Source organism: Aphis gossypii, chromosome X (genome assembly GCF_020184175.1).
Source record: "Aphis gossypii isolate Hap1 chromosome X, ASM2018417v2, whole genome shotgun sequence".
Classification (NCBI taxonomy): Eukaryota; Metazoa; Arthropoda; class Insecta; order Hemiptera; family Aphididae; genus Aphis; species Aphis gossypii.
In genome coordinates, this window is record NC_065533.1 from 53,496,934 (window position 1) to 53,517,683 (window position 20,750).

Sequence of the window (20,750 nt, forward strand, 5' to 3'; positions counted from 1 at the left end):
GATCGTAAACGCTACAGGATAGTTTTTCCACCCCGCACCCACCCTCGATTCCGTACTGACCGGCGAAGGAATGTTATAAGACGAGTAGATATATTAAGTAAATAACATTTGTGTGTTCCGAACGTGCGCGCACATCACCACCTACCGTGTTCGCCGTGCACCGGTCGCACACGACAGGGGCTTCCAAACTACGGCCCACGAACAAGTTTTAAACGACGCTCCAAAAAATTACAAATATTGACACAGTTAAAACTATTTATATTAGTTTTAAAATTTAATTCCTCTTTACTATAATATAACTTAACGCATGATAAGTTTATATAAGATTTAAAAAAATTATATTACCTTACTGTATAATATAATAACAGTGAATAAATCATTTTTTTCTTATTATTTTGCTAATGAAACACTCAATAAGTATTGATCTCACACACTTATAACTTATAACTAATACCATTAGTTTTAAAATTAAATTTTTCCATATTATATTATTACTTGATACATGATAATTTTATTTGATATAAGAATAATAAATATTAATATACGAGTATATACATACGTAGACAGTAGACAGTAGACACTAGATGGTCAGCGCTAGCATCTTTCTAGGTATTTAACCGTATAATTAAAATACATTATATAATAGATATAATATTTTAATATAATATTTTAAATTTTTTTATATTTTTAATATAATATTTTTATAATAGATATTATGTTAGATTGTTAACGGACGACCCGACAACGGTCGTCCGTTATCTGTGTTTTCCCCCCCGATCGATTACGATCTATAAACAATAATTTATATTTTATTATACATTGTATCTTTTCGTACAGTTTAGTTTTAGTCGTTCGTGAGCCGTTGCCCGACCACGAATATGTTTTTTTTTTATAATAAAGAATGTTTTTTTTGTGTATTAAATATCTCTCGTGTAATTAATAATTATTATTATTAATTTTTGGCCATCTTATATTATTATGTGCCCTACAGTTTCAGAAGTGGGATACGTATAAATGAGTGAATGTTAGACAAATGCCAGTGTTAACACGGAATGCGAGTAAACATAGTGCAATTGTTAATGAATGTATCGGAATAAACGAAATGAATAAAAAAAATAAATCGAACGAATCGAATGAACCGAATGTATCGAAAGTGATTAATTTATTGGAAGAAAACGATCAAACGGAAAAAATGAACGAAAACAACGGATCAACGCCATCTTTGTCAGCTACACCAGACCCGCCCGTGAGTTCGAATAGTTCGGTAGATGCAAACACGTTGGTTGAGACACTCGTAAAACAAAACAGTATGTTAATGGAACTATTGAAACTTCAACAAAACAGTAATAAACCATCGAATGAAATAACTATTGCACCAGACCTGAACAAGTCAATTCCAATATTCAATGGTCTGGGTACGGGTTCGCAAGCTCTCGATTGGATACGAACTGTAAATGGTGTTGCGAATTTACACCGTTGGCCGGATAATTTCAAACTCCAATCGGTGCGGGCCAATTTAGAAGGTGCCGCTCGACACTGGTTTGCGTCCCGGGAAATCGAACATTGGGCAGATTTTGAAAGACAGTTTCTTAAAACTTTTGTTGGTGTGGTCATGATGGGTGACCGTTGGAAGGAGATGTCGCGGCGCGTACAGGGACGTAACGAGAACGTACGCGAGTACTACCACGAAAAGGTATTTTTATGTCGACAAATTGGTATGACATTTTATGAAAGTAAAATTCAAATACTAGAAGGGTTATATTCGAAAGAGTTGAGCATGTATTTACTTGGTCGCAATCACGCGGACGAAGACGATCTATTAAGTGATATGGTAGAATATGAACGACTCGATATGTCCCGTTCGGTACGAATACGGCAAGTATCAAATACTAAAGAAAACACGTTACAAAAATCGGTAACGTCGTGTCCAACCAATGTAATGGCAGTTAAACATAAGGACACGAATGTAACCGTAGAAAGTAAGAGTGCATCAATGCCGCGTTCATGTTTCAATTGCGGCGCAAAAACTCATTTGTCACCGCAGTGCCCAAAACCTAAACGCGAGAAGGGAGCGTGTTACGAATGCGGATCGATGGCACACCAACGAGGATCCTGTCCAGCACTCATGCGAGGGAATGTTGACGGGAAAAAGGAAAAGTCGGCTGGTTTAATGAGCATCGATGTCGTACGAGACCAAGACCCATCCGATGAGTATTCAGCGCCGTACGAGGTACGATGTCAATTCAACGTTCCGGTGGAGGAGTCAGAGTCTTGCTGTATTATTGTCAATGCCGTGGTCGACACAGGAAGTCCAATCAGTTTAATAAAGAGTGAGTTAGTTCCATCTATACTATATACGACGCAAACGGTAAGTAAAAATCATTTCTGTGGTATTAACGGCGCGAAGTTGGATATTCGCGGTGTATTCGAAACGAACGTTATAATTAATAATTTTGAAATGTATTTAAAATTTTATGTTGTGTCTAATTATACTATGAAAGCAAATGCGATTTTGGGGAGGGACTTTTTAAATAAGAAAGGATTTAAAATTGAATTTAAGAATAATATTATAGACATAGTAGAGTTGGACACAGGAAATTTGGACAAAACCGATGTTAATTTTAAGGAAATATTGTGTATCGATTACGACAATTGTGCCGATAACAGTAACGATAATACAACGCTGAATGTGAATCCTAAATTAAATTTAGAACTCAGGAATGTATTTAGTGAATTATATAACGTCAATTATACATCGAATATAGAGATACGTAATGAGGTTTTCGATTTTGATATGAAAATAATTTTGAAACACGAACAACCAATTACATTTCGTCCCAGACGTCTGTCATACAGCGAACAGCGTGAATTACGAGTTATTATTGAAGAATTGTTGTCTGAGGGCATTATTAGAGAAAGCAATAGTCCGTACAGTAGTCCGATAGTGTTGGTCCGTAAGAAGACAGGTGGTTATAGGCTGTGTGTAGATTACAGGGAGCTAAATAAAATCACGGTTAAGGATAATTTTCCGACCCCACTAATTGACGATCAGTTAGATCGATTGAAAAATAAAAAAATATTTACATCTTTGGATTTAAAAAACGGGTTCCACCATGTACGTATGAACGATAAATCTATCCAATACACGTCTTTTGTTACTCAGTTGGGACAGTACGAATATTTGAAAATGCCGTTTGGCCTGACAAATTCACCACGAGTATTTAATCGATTTATTCAACTTATTTTTCGCGAATTAATTAGTCGGGGAGAACTTTTAGTATATTTAGACGATCTACTGATAGCTACCGAAACTATTTCCCAACACTTAACAATTTTAAAAGAAGTTTTCGTTTTGGCTGCAAAGTATGGTTTACAATTTCGTTTAGACAAATGTTTTTTTGGTTATTATGAAATTGAATACTTAGGGTATTTAATTAATGAACAGGGTGTCCGACCGAGCTTGAAACATGTCGACGCTATGCTAAATTACCCCGTACCGAAAAGTCCGAAACAAGTCCGACAATTCCTCGGTTTGGCTAGTTATTTCCGACGTTTCATTTCAAATTTTTCAATAATTGCGAAACCTTTGTACGACCTCGTGAAAAAGAATGTTGATTTTACGTTTGGCGAAAAAGAACGAAATGCATTTGAGTATCTAAATTCGGCGTTAACAAAAACACCCGTGCTAGCTATCTATTCGCCTATAGCCGATACCGAATTGCATTGTGACGCGAGCTCGACCGGTTTTGGTGCGATATTATTTCAAGGACAAGCCGACGCCGATAATAAAATGAAACCCGTGTTCTATTTCAGTCAGCGTACGTCGCCTAATGAATCGAAATTCCATAGCTTCGAACTCGAATGTTTAGCCGTTGTTTACGCGATTAAACGGTTCCACATTTATTTGTCGGGAATATCATTTAAAGTAATGACAGACTGCGACAGTTTTCGACTCACGTTAAATAAGAAGGATATTAATCCACGTATTTCCCGGTGGGCATTATTCTTACAAAACTACGACTTCGAAATTTTCCATCGATCTAATAAAAACATGCAACATGTTGACGCGTTCAGTCGATGTCACGCTATACTAATTTTAGAACCAAATACGTTTGAACAAGTTCTTGCAATCAGACAAAATACAGACGGGAATATTGTTAAGATTAGAGATAAATTAGAGGCCGGCGACGACAAATTTTTCGAACTGCGTAATGGTCTTGTTTATCGGAAAGAAAATAAACATGTTAGATTCTACGTTCCAGAATCTATGGAGACTAACGTTATACGGTCGTGTCACGACGATATGGCTCACGTGGGGTTATCGAAAGTAATAGAAAACATTTCACGTGTATACTGGTTCCCGGGTATGAAGGTAAAAGTGCGACATTATATTGATAATTGTCTGAAATGTATTGAATTTTCCAGTCCAAGTGGTAAGAAGGAAGGTTTACTTTTTAATATTCCAAAGGGGGACAAACCCTTCGTAACCATACACATCGATCATTTAGGTCCTTTAGAGAAAACAGGTATCAGAAATAAATATATTTTTGTTGTCATTGACTCTTTTACAAAATTCGTCCGCCTTTATGTGTGTCGCACCACTAAGTCCGACGAAGTAATTAAACACTTAAAAGATTATTTTCGAACATATTCCAAACCACAGCGAATAATCAGCGATCGAGGTACGTCTTTCACGTCACAAACTTTTTCGGAATTTCTCGAAAATGAATCGGTAAAATTGGTATTAGTAGCGTCGGGCACACCTAGGGCAAACGGTCAGGTCGAAATCGTAAACAAATCGATCGTACCTATGCTGGCTAAACTAACAGATTCCGCAGATAAATGGGATCGAGTTTTACATAAAGTTGAATTTTCTATTAATAACACAGTACACCGATCCACAGGACAAAGTCCAAGTATGCTACTATTTGGGATCAACCAAACAGGGGAAGTTAACGATGAAGTACGTAGAATGTTGGATAACATAGTGTCCGAGGACGTAGTTGATTTCGAGAATATGAGGACGGAGGCAGCGAATCGTATTGTTAAATTACAGGAAGCGAATAAGATACATTATGATGCAAAACATAAAGAGGCAACCATTTACAAAGAAAATGATTATGTAATGATCACCAACACAGACGTAACAGTTGGGCGTAATAAAAAACTAATCCCTAAATTTCGAGGACCATATATTATAAAAAAAGTGTTAGATCGAGACAGATATGTTGTGAGTGATATTGAAGGTTTTCAGGTCACGCGACGGCCGTATGAAGGCATTGTAGGACCAGACCGTATTAAAAGATGGGTGAAATAGAATTAATTGATTTATTATTATTTTTTTTTCTTTTTATTATTATTATTTTTCATTATATAAATTTATTACTCATTTGTATTTAGTATTATCATCTGTAGAAATTATACTGTTATATATATATTATCTGTGCGTGGTTGTATATTTATTATTATTTTCATTTTTTTTATATTACATATGTATGTAACTGTCTAAGAGTTATTATTAATAATTATTTGTGCGACATTGTTCGGGACGAACAAAAATGTCAGTATGGCCGAACTGTGTGATATTAATTTTTATAATAGATATTATGTTAGATTGTTAACGGACGACCCGACAACGGTCGTCCGTTATCTGTGTTTTCCCCCCCGATCGATTACGATCTATAAACAATAATTTATATTTTATTATACATTGTATCTTTTCGTACAGTTTAGTTTTAGTCGTTCGTGAGCCGTTGCCCGACCACGAATATGTTTTTTTTTTATAATAAAGAATGTTTTTTTTGTGTATTAAATATCTCTCGTGTAATTAATAATTATTATTATTAATTTTTGGCCATCTTATATTATTATGTGCCCTACAAATATAAGAATATTATATACCTATGTAAATATAGGTACCTATTGTAAAATCAATAAAAATGTATCAATATTTTCAATATTTTGTAAATCTTCTAACTTTGAGTCTTGACCGCTGTATACTGATCTACACCAGGGATTTCCAAAGTTAAAACTATGGCTCACGGGTCGTGCTCGGCCCGTAAATAGCTCTTATCCAAAAGACAATGATAAATTAATTTAAACATAATATGTATATCACAAATCGCTATCGTCCGCACCTATTTATACATATATATGTGTACGTATATATACATTATACATATTAATATTTAATATTCTTCTGTTATAAAATATTATGTATAGATAACTACTACACGGTATTAATAATTTGGCAGTACAATATTAAACTGACCATTAGAAATCGTTATAGAAACCATGTGAGGCAGTAAGTTGCTACGTTGAACACCTGCAAGAAGTGTCTTTGAATAGATACAGTCCCTTTTATATGATACATATATATATATATATGTACAGTATTAACCTGTGTAGTCTCTATTATTCTCAGAGTTGAACGTGAAACGAACAAAAAACCATAGCAATCCCTAACATTATTCTACAAAATTTCTTACAAAGCGTGGGTTAAGTCTCTCTCTATATATATATGTGTATATATATATATATATATATATATATATATAATATATACATACATATACATTGTATTCACATGTTTTTATAACGATTTCAAATGGTCAGTTTAACATTGTAATGCCAAATAATTTATACCTTGCAGAGTAATCTGTACATAATATTTTATAATATAAGAATATTAAATATATTTAACCCCGTACCACTCCACTCCGCGCAACTAAACTTTAAATACGTATAACTCATTTACTCATAAACTACTCACCCTAAATTCGATTTTTATGTATCGAATTACTCAGAAAATTATTCTGCTTTAGAATATGAAATTAAAAATCTATGTTGTCATTCAAAAAAGTAAAAAACGTAAAAAATTATAAGGATAAAAAATATTTAAAAATATAATTTTTTTATAAAAACGTTGTTTTTTTAACAATTAGAAACTATATGTAAAAAAATATTTTCAAAAACATGAATACTTTTTGAAATAATGAGTGTTCAAAGATAAAAAAATCACCCTGTATATTATATACTAGAAATATCTGTGTAATAATATCCTGCAAATGTATCGTGCACAAGTGACGCAATCATCACACCTGTGTCATAATATTTACCAGTTGAACGATTTCATTTAAACGCAACGGCGAGAGAATGACTATTAATTAGTATATAAGTCTCGCTCTAAGTACGCATACCATTACTCGTGTACATGTATTTTATATGACGTACATTCGAGCTGGCGTATGTGTGTTTTTTATTTTTTTTTTATTTAGTATGCGGTTTGTCAAACTTGATTTTAATAAACCAGAATTAGGCTTGTTTTTCGTTCCAAGTACGTGTTTTAGTTTTTCCTAAGTTTATACTCCTAAAAATAAAAATAATAAAATTTTGAAATATTAAAAATTAACTAAGAAAATGAATGTATTTTGTGTCAATTATCAGTGATTTCTTCTAACGTAGGTATGAGTATATTACATATAAAATGAATATAAAGTAAAATACAAAAATATATACTATGTCTTACACATAAGATTAATAATATAAATTATATTTACCTATCACACACACACACTCATATATATCATATATTACAATTTTTTTTTCCTTCATATGTACAATAAATCGTATAAACAAAGAAATATATCTACTCCTTTAAGCCTAAACTTGTGACGGAGCAGAGAGTTAACAATAGTAATTTAAAATAGCAAATAAGAAAAAAAACAACAACAAAACCTACATCTTTTCGCAAAAGAAACAATATAGTATATACTTATAGATTTCCATAAACAAATATAAATACTAACAATACGATAGAATAAATAAAATAATTTTTAATCCTAATGTTGATCAGTATAGTCAAGAGACATAATTATAAATGTACCTATAGTTTATTATTTTATGCCAAAAAACATTCCCACAATTATTATTTTTCGCTATTGCCTATTACTTATGGCATTATGGTATTCTAATAAATGATAAATGTTTTTGTTCAGGACATTGAATATCAATGCCAGAGCTTTGGTGAGAATAAGTCAAGCAGTGGCCAAAAACATGATAGATGCCGGTATCAAAGGATCTATTGTAAATATTTCCTCGACGATTTCAACAGTAAGCTACCTATATTATATGAAGTACTATTATATTATTTTTCACAGCGGTTAGCATGTATCACATAAGATTAAATTGTTGTAACCTTGTAACTAAAGCCCTGGCTTAAATAACTTATAACTTATAACTTTATAGTTTTTATAGTAGTAAACATTTTCTAAATTGCGTATGTGAACCAAAAGTATTTTGTCTGTAAACGTTAACAGTGGCGCCGAATGAAATTAAAACGGGTAGTTTAAATAATTTGATTGCCCTACCCACTATTTCAAATTTACCAACCTTCTGAACATTTAAATATGACGCACCGTAGCTCTGTATTCCATAAATATTTTTTTACGTCAAAAGTCCGCATACCATATAAAATTAATTAGATAAGAGGACGGCACACCCGCATGTGTCTGCGTCTTACATATACATAATATATGACATAGCAAAATTTCGTTCAGCGGAATCAATTTTATGCAGTTGACTTTAATAATAGAGGAAATTTACCTATTAACAAACTTAAAGATAATAATATTATCTAGGACATCTCATAGACTTTTATTGATATTTTAATTTTTAAATGAGTTATAACAATAGTTATGTACAATATTTAAACTTTAAAATTCTCGTAACTCACTTCAAAATTAAAATATCAATAAATGCCTATGAGATTGCTTAGATAATATTATTACCTTTAAGTTTGAAAATAGGTTTGGTAATTACTCTTTTTCTTTGCTTGAAAATTTGTAATTGTATTTATGTAAGACGGAGACAGTATGTACGGGTGTGACGTCCTCTATTGAGATATCGCTGTATCGGTGTAAAACCATGTTGAAATTAAACTATTATATTTTCAAAGTCATATCATATCTAATCATGCTAGTAGAAATTGTTGAATAATTATAACTCAATTAAAAACTAATATGCAATTTATAAATATTATAATATATAATATATATAATATAGTGATAGGTACATCGTTTAGATAATATTATTATGCCGTTTCCGGTATTACCTATCTATTAATATTATTTTAACTTAACTTAATATATTGTATTTAAACGATAGAAAAAAAAAATTAAAAACCATGTGCGGAGTTACAGTGTAAAAAAAACTTAGACCGCAGCTATACACGGCATTTTCCACCGCGTTTCGAATGCTGCGTATTCTACATCGTTTTCTGTCCAATTGAAAATGTGTTGGTTTATATTGAAGTAGCTATACATGACGGACGCAATACGCCGCGTTTTTATTACTTCGGCGTTCGCCCGCCAAAATGCAAGCCGGCCGGCGATTTCCGCCGCGGATAAAAATGCGGCGTATTATACGTCCATCGTGTATAGCTACTCTGATATAAACCAACGCATTTCTGATTCGACTGACAACATCGCGGAATAGGTACGTCATGTACAGCTCCGGCCTTAGGGTGTTAAAAAGACCTTGTACGCGAAGTTGAGGTAATATATTATAAAATGGCCACCATGCACCGTTTTAGTATAGCTATATAACAAAAGTTATGTAAATATAACATTTTAATTATAAATAATTTAATAACATGCTTGTCTTTAATAAAAAATTGTAACAGAATGACGCGTGCAGTCTTCGGCATTCTGCAGTGTTCTATTATTTTATTTGCCACCCATTCGGCTTTCAAGGCAGTTAATTAAATTATTACACGTAATACGTGTTTGGTGCCATCAAACGTTAAAAAAATAACAAATTAAATACGCCTTACAGCTGCCAAATTAGTAGGACATAAGTGGTTTAAGCCTCACAATAACTCAACCACATTAAATTGCAATTTTTTAATCGCATTGGATAATTTAGTTAATGATGATACTAATGTTTGACTTTCTAGAGAGCTATACCCGATCATACAACGTACTGTGCGTCTAAAGGAGCTGTAAATCAAATCACCAGAACAATGGCAATCGAGCTGGGCAAATATGGTGTCCGTACGAACAACGTAAATCCAACTGTCGTGTTGACCCGTATGGGTAAAATCGCTTGGTCAGATCCCAACAAATCTGAACCCATAATGAGACGTATCCCACTGGGCAGATTCGCAGGTTTGTGTACAATAGAATTCGAAGAGCGTGCTGAAATGAAAATCCATCTCGATGCGCGATCCACAAAAATATTCACAATATATTATAATAATATTTAATTTTGTGTTAATGCCATTTTTTAGAAACCGACGATATTGCGAATGCAGTCATCTTCATGCTCAGTGACTATTCCACTATGGTGAACGGAACGTCCCTCGTAGTTGACGGCGGATTCTTGGCCGGATAGACAGCTTCGCCGCAGTACAAAACTATTAAGGAATTCACTAGTTCAATATAAAAATGTACTTTGTTTTGTTTACACATTTCAAGTAGGACATTGTATGTGATTTATATACGATTATATTGTACATTCATTGCATACAATGTGCAACACTTAAATACATTTTTTGACAATAAACTGCGAATCCTGAAGTATATAATATAATCATGTTTTACATTTTATAGTAGTACAGCTTAGTTTTGTGCTCCTTTAATCATATAATAATAATATTCAAATTATCATTATATTTTTACTCTATAATGGTTTAATTTACCACTATTATCATATTTAAAAGTATATTATCTATTATCTAGGCATCTCATCATAAGCGTTTGCGGATGTTTTAATTTTGAAAAAAGTTTAAAATTAAAAATTGTTGCATAATTGTATCTACATATTGTTATGATGCTAGCTTCTTAATCAATTAAGTATCAAAAAATATGACCTCCCAGGTCATTATCTAATTAGGAACCTAGGAATGAATAGGTTTATAAATTTACTATTATGATACGAATAAATACTTACTATAAGAGTATCGTCAAAAGGTACTAAATACATTGCATTTTCTTTCAACTCAGTTATACTTGATATTTTTAAGACCAAGATTAAACTGAATTGGTTGGTTTTTTGTCGAATCACAATCTTATATTTTATCAAACACCATCATATATACGATATTTTTCCTGCAGCAAGAGTAAATCATAAATATACCTATGTTAGTAGAAATCTTAAAATAAATCAGAATTATGTATGGTAAAAGTAGAAATTGTAGAATATAATTTGTAATGCATTCAATAAATCAAGCAAAATATGAATTTACCAAAGGCAAATTGGACATAAAAACATTTTGAGATTTGATCTACGAGAAAATTTGAAAAATAACAAATACTATTGTTAAAATCATTTTTTAATACTTTATTTCTATAAAGATTAAGTATTTTATTAGCTTTCAACAGAAAGAATTCATCATAAGCACTAACACAGGTATTAGTGGTATAACATCATGACAGTTTTATAAATAAAATTGTTTTCAATGTGCATGTCTTTAATTTTGAGTTAGGTAATTTATAAATTATAGGTACTGAAAGTATAAATCTAACAGTTATTAAAATATTAACTAAAACAAAAAAGTAACTTAATATTAAAAAGTATGTTTAATAATATTATAATTGTTATTATTAAAATATTTAAAATTAAAATTCCAAAATATCATCATATGGAAATAATTAAGATTAACAATATGCCCAAATTACAATACATGTAAAATACGATAGTTCAATGAATCTAACTATGTGTAAAATGTAAACAAAAATCATGTTTTCAAAAGCACATAACGATTTGTAAAAATATTGTACCATATATTTATGTTACAGTAAAACATGTATAATATTTGTTTAAATACATTTTTGGAATGGCAAGGGCAACATTGAGTTATTATGCGGAATCGTGTATGTATATTATTTATCAATAGTTATTAAAATCTACACGATCTCGCAAATTTATGGAATTGTACTCCACCGATTAGGAAGACCGTCACAAGAGTTTCGCAGACGGGAGATGGTATTTTACGGCACCAATTTTATAACGTGTAATTACTAATTTGCAATTAGGTACGTTTGTAATTTTGCGCCAAAATATAAAATTATAACATGTATTTTGCGCCACGATAGAAAACGAAATAGAAAATATAATTTGTGCCACATTTTCAATTTCACAATTGCAATTGGAATTTACCAGCAGATAAATTTACTGATATCGCATAAAATATACAATAATACGTACCGACGCGTATCCAATACAACATTGTTGTGTTCTACTGATAATAGAGACATAATCGTATCGATTTATTATTTATTGTTAAGTAAAACATCGAACAATATTGAACAGCAATGTCTTGAATTGTGATATTTACAGTTGGTCCTATATATACACAAATAAATGATTGGATGAGAAACCTGCACACAAGTGGAGAATCCAGAAATAAATCGATTATGATTTACACATACGCATTATTTACACAATATTGGTCGTAGAGTAACAAGCCACGAGTTCCAATTCAGGTAGGTACTAGGTATATTACTCTTACTAAATATTTTTTTTTTTTTTTTACACCTAGGTTCTAACTTAAAATACTGTATGGTGTACTGTTTTTTTCTATTAATATCAACTTTTGAAAAAAATTATATGTACAATTGTAATTGATAAAAACTACTTCTTCAGCACAAGTTTGGCTTATAGGGGATGTTGCTATTCAATGTATATAATGTTTCTGTAAATATATCACCTGTTTAATTTGCAAAAAAAATTTAAATAAATAAACTATGATTTTTTAAGTAAATTAAAAATCTGACCATGTATATTATCTAGTTATAAACTGAGTTAATAGCTAACATATAGCCACAAAATGTCTATAGAAAGGCCAACAACATTTGGCCCTTATATTATTTTTCATAATTTGACTCCAATGAGAAACTTATAGAACCTATTTATTTAAAATTTACCTATGGATGGCGGAAGAAATTATTTTCATATCTTAATACTAATCAAAAATAATATTTAAGCAATGTTAAAAATTCACTTCATGTCTATAAATAAAAAACGGTTAAAATACAATATTTATGTAAATACTAAACAATTCAATATAACATTATTTTCTTGTTTTTGTGGTATTTAGAAAACAACTACACAAACACATCTAAATTAGATTTTTTTTTTTTTTGGCTTATTAAATCTAAATTAACTAGACAATCATTTGTCATTCAATTGCTTGTATAGTTTTTCAATCGTCAATAATGGGAAAAATTTATTTTATATAGGTACTGCACTGGAATCTAAAAAAATTTTATAATAGGTAATTGCTAGTCTATAAGTTTCATTGGATGCAAGTTTGTACTTTCAGATAAATCAAATGATTTCATTTGGATTTTTACTTTAACATTATTATGGTTTTAAAAAATTTAAACAGTTGGTAATTTTTTTACTTTTAACCGTTAGGGACCAACTATGGATTTCAATTTTTTAGAACATAAAAACTGTTCACTTTGAGGGTGTAAATGAGATATTGATGCAACAAACCATAATTATCTGTAAACACTTTTTCTAGTTCTTTAATTTATTAAATAATCTAATACAGATATGATTACAATATGTAGTCTTAATTTTCTAATCATTTATTTATGTGATTTGATTAATTTCAAAAGAGCTCAGTATTTGGCACTAATCCTTATTTAATACTATGTCTAATATATGAATAGTCAATAGATCCTAATTTAACTTAAATTGAATGTTTTTTATAAATATAAAATATAATATAGCTAGTAATAATATATCTATCTAATATAAGTTTTATAATAAATATTACACACTTGAATAATAAATAAGTTAATTAAAAAAAATGTATGTAAAATAATTGAATTCAAATAAATGTAAAAAAACATAAACACATATCTACAAATAATTTAAGTGGTTTAAGTCATTTTAAAAATATTTAAAATAAAGAAATAGTGTTCTATCACACAGAAGTAATAAATTTATGTTTCAAAAAAATCTCTATTAGGTATATTTTAGAAAATATACTTGGCCCATTCATTTAACCGACTTCAACCACCTTAAAAAGCCTTTGGCTTTTATTTATCACAAAAAAAAAATGAATAATACACAAGTTAAATTAAAACTTAAGATACTTAAAAAAATAAGTTATATAAAATGATTCATTAATGCATTAAACACAAATGATTTACCTAAAAACAATAAGGTATTTCTAGTCAGACATACAATAATGACGACACTTAATAGTTAGTAATAATAAATATTTATTTTACATTATGAAACTCTACATTATAAAACCTAACTAAGTGTTATTGTTATTATTTTATGCATTGCTTATTATTAAAAATATGTCATTTTATTGGTAGACACAAGTCACAAAAATAAAAAAATAAAAATGTGTTATGTAAAGCTTATAAGTATATTTTAATAAAAGAATAGACATCTTCTCTACAAACAAGGCACTCACTTGTTTCTTCTGCACATTTAACACAGGTATAGACATGTCTACAAGGTAAAAATACTGTTGACATTTCTTCTTTAAGACAAACTTTGCAAAGCTTTGGGTTCAATTCATCGCCTGAAGACATTTTTGAACTGCACGGTTTTAGTTTGAGATTTTCATCATTTTTTTTATTCACACATAAATGTATTCTAATTAATCTTGAGCATGACATTCTACACATGGAGCAATAATTAAACGATAAAGCACATTCAATGCAGGCAATAGCATGACCGCAAGGGACAATAGCAACTTCGATTACTTCCTTATAGCAAATTTTGCATAACATATTATCTGGTAATAAATTTGGTGCTAGCTTTTGAAAAAGATGCTCCTCAATTTTATCAGATAATATTTTGGTAATTTTTATCTCCTTAAAATGCCTATAAAAAAAAAAGTAATAATAATATATATGTATTAAACATTGTGATGAATAAGTCGTGGCATTTGGTATAATTAATAATACATACTAGGTGCGATCAAAAAGTAAGTTGCATTGGGCCTTGTATCTGTATTGGTAAGTAGAGATTTTTTTAATAAAATTTGGTTTAAGTTTAAGTTTGCTTGAATGGAAGTACACAATTTCACAACGGAAAAAAAAGCGAAAAATGCAACTTACTTTTTGATTTACATTTAAGTATGTAAAACAATCACCCAACAAATAATGTTCTAAACCTAAATTCAAATTATACAGTTAGATAAGCCAATACTACCAATTCGAATTTTAAATCCTCTATACTATTTATGTTCAACAATCCATGCAGTTCCAACTAATCTACAGATTTAAAATACCTCGCACTTTATCCCGTCAACCCACAACACAGCGTAGTATAATTATATATTATTAACAAAATAAAATCATTTAAAATTTCCAAATTGTAATTAATGTTGTAGTAATATAGTATAGAAATAAAATATAATTATACTTTTTAATATAATAAAATAAATTATAAATTCTATTTGTTAGAATTATTAAACAAATAACGAAAAAAATAATTAATATAAATTAAAAAATGCATTTTTTATTAAATTGGTTGTTTTTATTCAACGAAACGTACTTTTTTGTTGATTGTATACTCATTTTAGATTTGAGTGTGAGTGTATTTTTCTTTGCAGCAATCAACTTGAATAATTTCTAGTAATAAAATACAAGTCAAATTTCAAATATTGTTCTAATGTAGTACAATTATTAAATTACCAGTTGATTGGATTTTATTTCATCGCTTTCCACGTCATTCGCCCTGTCGCAAAAGCTTTTGCCTTTCTTTAAAAACAAATAATTACAAGTTTTCGACATTTCGGCATGTACTTCCCATGGGTCAAAGTCTCCATTACATTTAATGATAGTAACACCACAATAAAAACAAGTCAAACTATCAGTATAACCATTGCCTAAGAACATAATAAAATATTAAAATGAACAATGAAATATTATCAATATTATTATCATTTTACCTGAATAAAAAAATCCAGCTTTACATACAGCATTAATATCTAGTTGCAATGATATCACACATCTATTAAATGATTTGAGGCGGGCATTCAAGGCAACCATTGTTTCATAAAATAAAGGATTTACAAATAGCACAATACCCTCAGTATGTAACTTATCTTCTATCGTTTTTACTCCCAAACTGGTTAAGCCATAGGGACCAGAAGGATTGTTAAATTTTCCTAAAATATGATTAAATTATATAATTATTTCAAGCAATCTGCAAAAGTGAAAAATTATCATTTATTTATCAGACCCAAGTCATTTAAACTGCAATAATAATAGAATATCCTTCAAATTTTACTTTATAATAATTATTATTAAAATTCAAAAAAGTCTGTAATAACAATTTGATAATATTATTAATTAAAATTTAAAGTTGATTCTGATGCTAGTATACAATTTATAATGATATTGAAATTTGTGGAGTTATTTTCAAATAACCATTTAATTAATATATGAGTTGTCGTTATATAATGATTTTTCGGTTATAGTTATGTTATTAAAAACACATAGTATTTACTTCAAAATCTATTATGTTAATTCAATACAAAATTATAAAATATTAAATATATGTGATACTAACTTTTGTATGAAATCACGAATGGACATTGTGAACTGTGATTCATATGTTCACCCATTGGAGTATCATTTTTTTCCCATTTATCAAATTCTTCCAAGCACGTAAAACACTTTACCTTATCTCCAACACCTGTGTAAACAAAACCAGCTTTGGCCATATCACGAGGTTTTAAAAAGGTAACAGGCCAGTCTTGAAACGTATTCATACGACCTCTACTTGTCGTCATCTATAAAGAAAAATAAGAATTAATTACAAAAATATTAAATTTATTTGATATTTACTTACAGACTCTCGAAGAAATCCACATCTATTAGTAGCGATACTAAAATGTATACATAATGGATTATCACCATTTCGCCATGTAGAAAGTCTTATTTTGCAAGTACTACATCTCACTAGATGTTTAACACCTAAGTAAGCAAAACCAGCTTGGGCCATTTCAAAGGGTGATATAAAAGTTAGACTCCAATTTTCATTAAAGGTTTTCAAACGACTTTCAAAATCCATATTAATATTCATGTCAATATCCATCTGCAAAGAAAAACACACATATCAATTAATTTGCATTTAATAAATAAAAACATCCTTTTAATACTCAATATCTACCTAAATGAGGGTATTGTACTAAGAGAAATACACAAAAATATAAATATTTTATAAATTAGATTTAACTTAAGTTATAGGAATTCTATAAAATATTGACTACCTATTAACTATTTAAATAAACACATAACTACATAAATTGATATCTTATTATTACTTATTATAAGATATCCGTAGCGTAATATGTTAATGATCCTTATAATATTTAAACTTTATATTATTTATTAGTTTATGAAATGACAATAATATATAAGTTTAGATTAAACAAAAACATGATTAAAAATAGATAATTGGTAGTATAAATATATAACTAATCAATCATAATAAAGTTAATGTAAGTGACAAACATTGCGTAAAATGAAACATACATAAAAAAATACGATGACCAAATATTATTGAAAATTGACTGTGACAGTTGTCGCTCGAAAAGCAGACTAAACAATCGGAGAACATAATTGAAATCTTTTATGATTTTAAAGACAAATAAAAGAAGAACTTCTTACCCTGTATTCGGTGCTAGCGGTTTTGTGTTTGGATTCACAAAATACGTCGTTGACGGACAAATAAAAAGTGATGAAAACTAGCACGTCTATTAGGGGCACCGAACAAAAGGTGACTGCAACTTCTGAAACGTCAAATATCACAAACTCATTAACACTAGCCGGACTCGATAATTCACACACACATCGCTGATAAGTGATGAATATAGTAGATGTTTTTGGAATTCTATACTGCTGATATACTTACTATCGGTTTACAAAAATGTAGCTTTATATGAGCACGTCTCCTCCGTACCTAACTTATGTTGTAGCTAACTAATTTCGACTGATTGATTTTTATGTAAAAATAACGTAAACCAATAAACAGTACCAGGAGAACTACGTTAAAGGCGAATTAAAGTAATGAAATATATTTGAACACGCCGGGCCGGCTTGGGGATCAGCAAAAGCGAAACATACTAAACAGTCATGCGCATCGAGATGTATATAGTATACCATATATAATATATATATACATAGTATAGTATAAACATCTATATGGTCATGCGTCATGCCCGTAATACTACGATCAATAAAACGTTGCAATTTAAGCGATTAGGACGGAGAAAAATGATAATATACTCATTATTATTCCAATCGAAATAGCTAAGCTCTAATGACATTGATAAGAACATTAAGAACTCGTTGAAGTATAGGTTTTTGGTAATCTATTTAAATGTATTAATTTGTTATATATTATCATAATTCATTATAACATTTTAAATGAAAAATATATTCTGTAGTAGTGCTGTGTAAAATTATAATAAAATAACGTTCAACAATGCGAAGCAAATTATAAACCATTAACTTTAATTTAAAGTGGCTGTTTTTGTGTGCACTACGATACATTTTGTGCACTACTCAAAATAAAAATGTGCACCACCTTTATCGTACTACCTATATTACATTCTGCGACCATACCTTGGGCGAATCGATGTTACTATAAGATCAAATTAAAATATGTGCTCTACGGAAAATCAAAAAAATAGCCACTGAATTTTTAAATATAATATTATATTGGACACCAAATTGCGTTAAAAAACCCATTAAATTGGCGTCAGTACGCAGCAAACTTGATAATAAAACGAGTGTTTGGTATCTTCACTTAATTTTATATTATATAGTCAAATCACGTCATGATTGTATTGATTGATTAAAAATAAAAAACAAAAACGTATAATACTATAATACTATTTAGGTATATTAAACTACTTATAAACAATAAATAGCAAAAAGGAAAATTTATTTTATTCACAAATTAAAAAACTATATTAATAAATTACTTAATACATAAAGCATTTTTTAAAAATTGTAAATAATAAAAAAAAAAAAAAATGATAAAAAATTTATATTACAAACTTTTTTTTTAATATTAGGTAATGTTACTTGAATTTGTTAATTTATTAAACTTTAAATTATGAACGATTTTTGAGTATGCAACTATTCAAAATTGTCATATTGTCACGTTTCATAGTTTCATACCATATAATAATATAAATATAAATTAGGTAGTTTTATGAAAATACGATATAAAAATTATATTATTATAACGAATTACCCGAAAATGACACCAAAACTTAAAAAAGAGCACTAATAGCTAAAACTACTTTAAATATGTAAAAAGTAGCAAAATAAAATTTCATATTTGGAGTGCTCAAAACAAATTTATAGCTTACCCTGCTATTTTTATCAGTATCCAATAACAATTAGCAAATGCTATAAAATCAGAGTCCTGGTTATAACAAATAATAATTGGTACGGGTTTTATCTTTTTACAATTATTAACAAATGTCATACAGTAAATAAATAGGCAAATAGCTAATTATACCAAATTGGTCTATAAATAATTATTTTATACAGCATACAATTAATAATTTCTTTATTATTTGTAGTATTTTTATTTCTTTTTTGAATAATAAATTGTACCAATTATTGCTTCAATAACAATGCCATTCAATAAAAAATGAAAAAAAAACCCGATAGGTCCAAAGTACTTCTGTAAAATACATAGATTCATGCATAAATACAAAATTTAAAGTTTTATAAATTTATATAAAATATAAATATCATATATTCATATTATGAGATTTTAATTTAACTATAACAGTATAACATAAATGTCCCAATCATGATATTAAACACAATAAGAAACTATGAGATATAAAATTGGGGATGAGTACGAGAGTCTTTCGGCTTTCCCTTCTTAGAGGTACTAATGTATAGAAGATATTTATTATGTTTATTTCTTACCTTCTTATCTTTCGAACAACTTATGGTCATCAGGTGCTGTATCTTGTCCGACTGGGTATAGTAGATATTAAATAATCAGAAGAGAAAGAAATATATTGAAATGTTATAATAAATAAATCGAAAGATAGTGTTACAGAAAATTACATATATTACATTTATAAAAATCAACAGAAAAATAGAATATTTCTTGAGAATGTGTTAGGTGAGCGACTGAGCGTCGTGTTGACTGTCAGAGCCATAATATACTGTCGTAAAGAAGTTAATATGCCGCCTATGTACATGAATTTACAGACCGCGGAATTTATCATTCGTATATTGATATCGTTATAATATGTACTATTATAATAATAATTTATGTTTTTATAATTGCAAAGATAATAAATTTTCTTAAATTTAAAAATACTTAATTACTGATAAATGATAATTATTGTTTGTAGATTAATATTTACTTGTACTGTTGAACAGATAATTTTTATTTAATTTTCTTAAATCTAAAAGTAATTTAATTAATAATAATTATCTTTCGTTAATTATTGTTTGTGCAGCTGTACCAACGTGCCGGCTTGGATATAAGCAAAAGCAAAACTCACTACACAGTCATGCGCATCGAGAAGTATATAGTATACTATATATATGGTGATGCGTCATGCCCATAATATTACGATCAATAAACTTAGCAAATTAAGCTAAGGACTGTGCGGAGGAAAATGAAAATATACTCATTGATTATTCCAGTCGAAATGACTGAGCTCTAGTGACATTGACAAGAACTCTTGAAGTATAGGTTTTTGGTAACATATAAATGTATTA

The 20,750-nt window shown here is 29.3% G+C and overlaps 2 protein-coding genes across 9 annotated transcripts in view; one reads left to right on the forward strand and one right to left on the reverse strand.

Moving 5' to 3' along the window:
- LOC114131462 (L-xylulose reductase-like) overlaps nt 1-20,750 on the forward strand; it is a 39,009-nt gene that overhangs the window by 5,260 nt on the left and 12,999 nt on the right. The window contains exons 4-6 of one of the 6 annotated variants that reach the window (XM_050205518.1): nt 7,998-8,112; nt 9,956-10,166; nt 10,289-10,584. The exons of 1 other annotated variant lie outside the window; for it this stretch is intronic. In XM_050205518.1, coding sequence (XP_050061475.1) covers nt 7,998-8,112; nt 9,956-10,166; nt 10,289-10,392 — 430 coding nt within the window. In that variant the 3' untranslated portion in view covers nt 10,393-10,584. Of the gene's footprint in view, nt 1-822; nt 2,331-7,997; nt 8,113-9,955; nt 10,167-10,288; nt 10,585-20,750 lie in introns of those variants that run through there. 4 more of the 6 variants (XM_050205522.1, XM_050205516.1, XM_050205519.1 and 1 more) reach the window with 4 other exon arrangements.
- LOC126551612 (putative inhibitor of apoptosis) lies at nt 13,779-20,596 on the reverse strand. 3 transcript variants are annotated; one of them, XM_050205509.1, is made up of 8 exons: nt 19,941-20,593; nt 17,655-17,776; nt 16,834-17,079; nt 16,552-16,774; nt 15,929-16,147; nt 15,672-15,865; nt 15,532-15,608; nt 13,782-14,856 (listed from the first exon to the last, which is right to left on the reverse strand). In XM_050205509.1, the coding sequence occupies exons 3-8, from the start codon at nt 17,077-17,079 to the stop codon at nt 14,385-14,387; spliced, it is 1,431 nt and encodes a 476-aa protein (XP_050061466.1). In that variant the 5' UTR covers nt 17,655-17,776; nt 19,941-20,593; the 3' UTR covers nt 13,782-14,384. The 3 variants fall into 3 exon arrangements, with proteins under 3 accessions (XP_050061464.1, XP_050061466.1, XP_050061465.1); XM_050205508.1 differs by lacking the exon at nt 19,941-20,593 and adding an exon at nt 17,899-18,550; XM_050205507.1 differs by lacking the exon at nt 17,655-17,776 and having other exon boundaries at nt 13,779-14,856; nt 19,941-20,596.

Excerpts from the sequence above, each read along its gene's own strand:
- LOC126551612 (XM_050205507.1), bottom strand. The coding sequence starts at position 19,970 with ATGACCATAAGTTGTTCGAAAGATAAGAAG. Across the intron at positions 15,866-15,928 it reads AGCTGGATTTTTTTATTCAG|GCAATGGTTATACTGATAGT; the intron begins GTAAAATGATAA and ends TTATGTTCTTAG. Across the intron at positions 15,609-15,671 it reads AAATAAAATCCAATCAACTG|AAATTATTCAAGTTGATTGC; the intron begins GTAATTTAATAA and ends TTTTATTACTAG.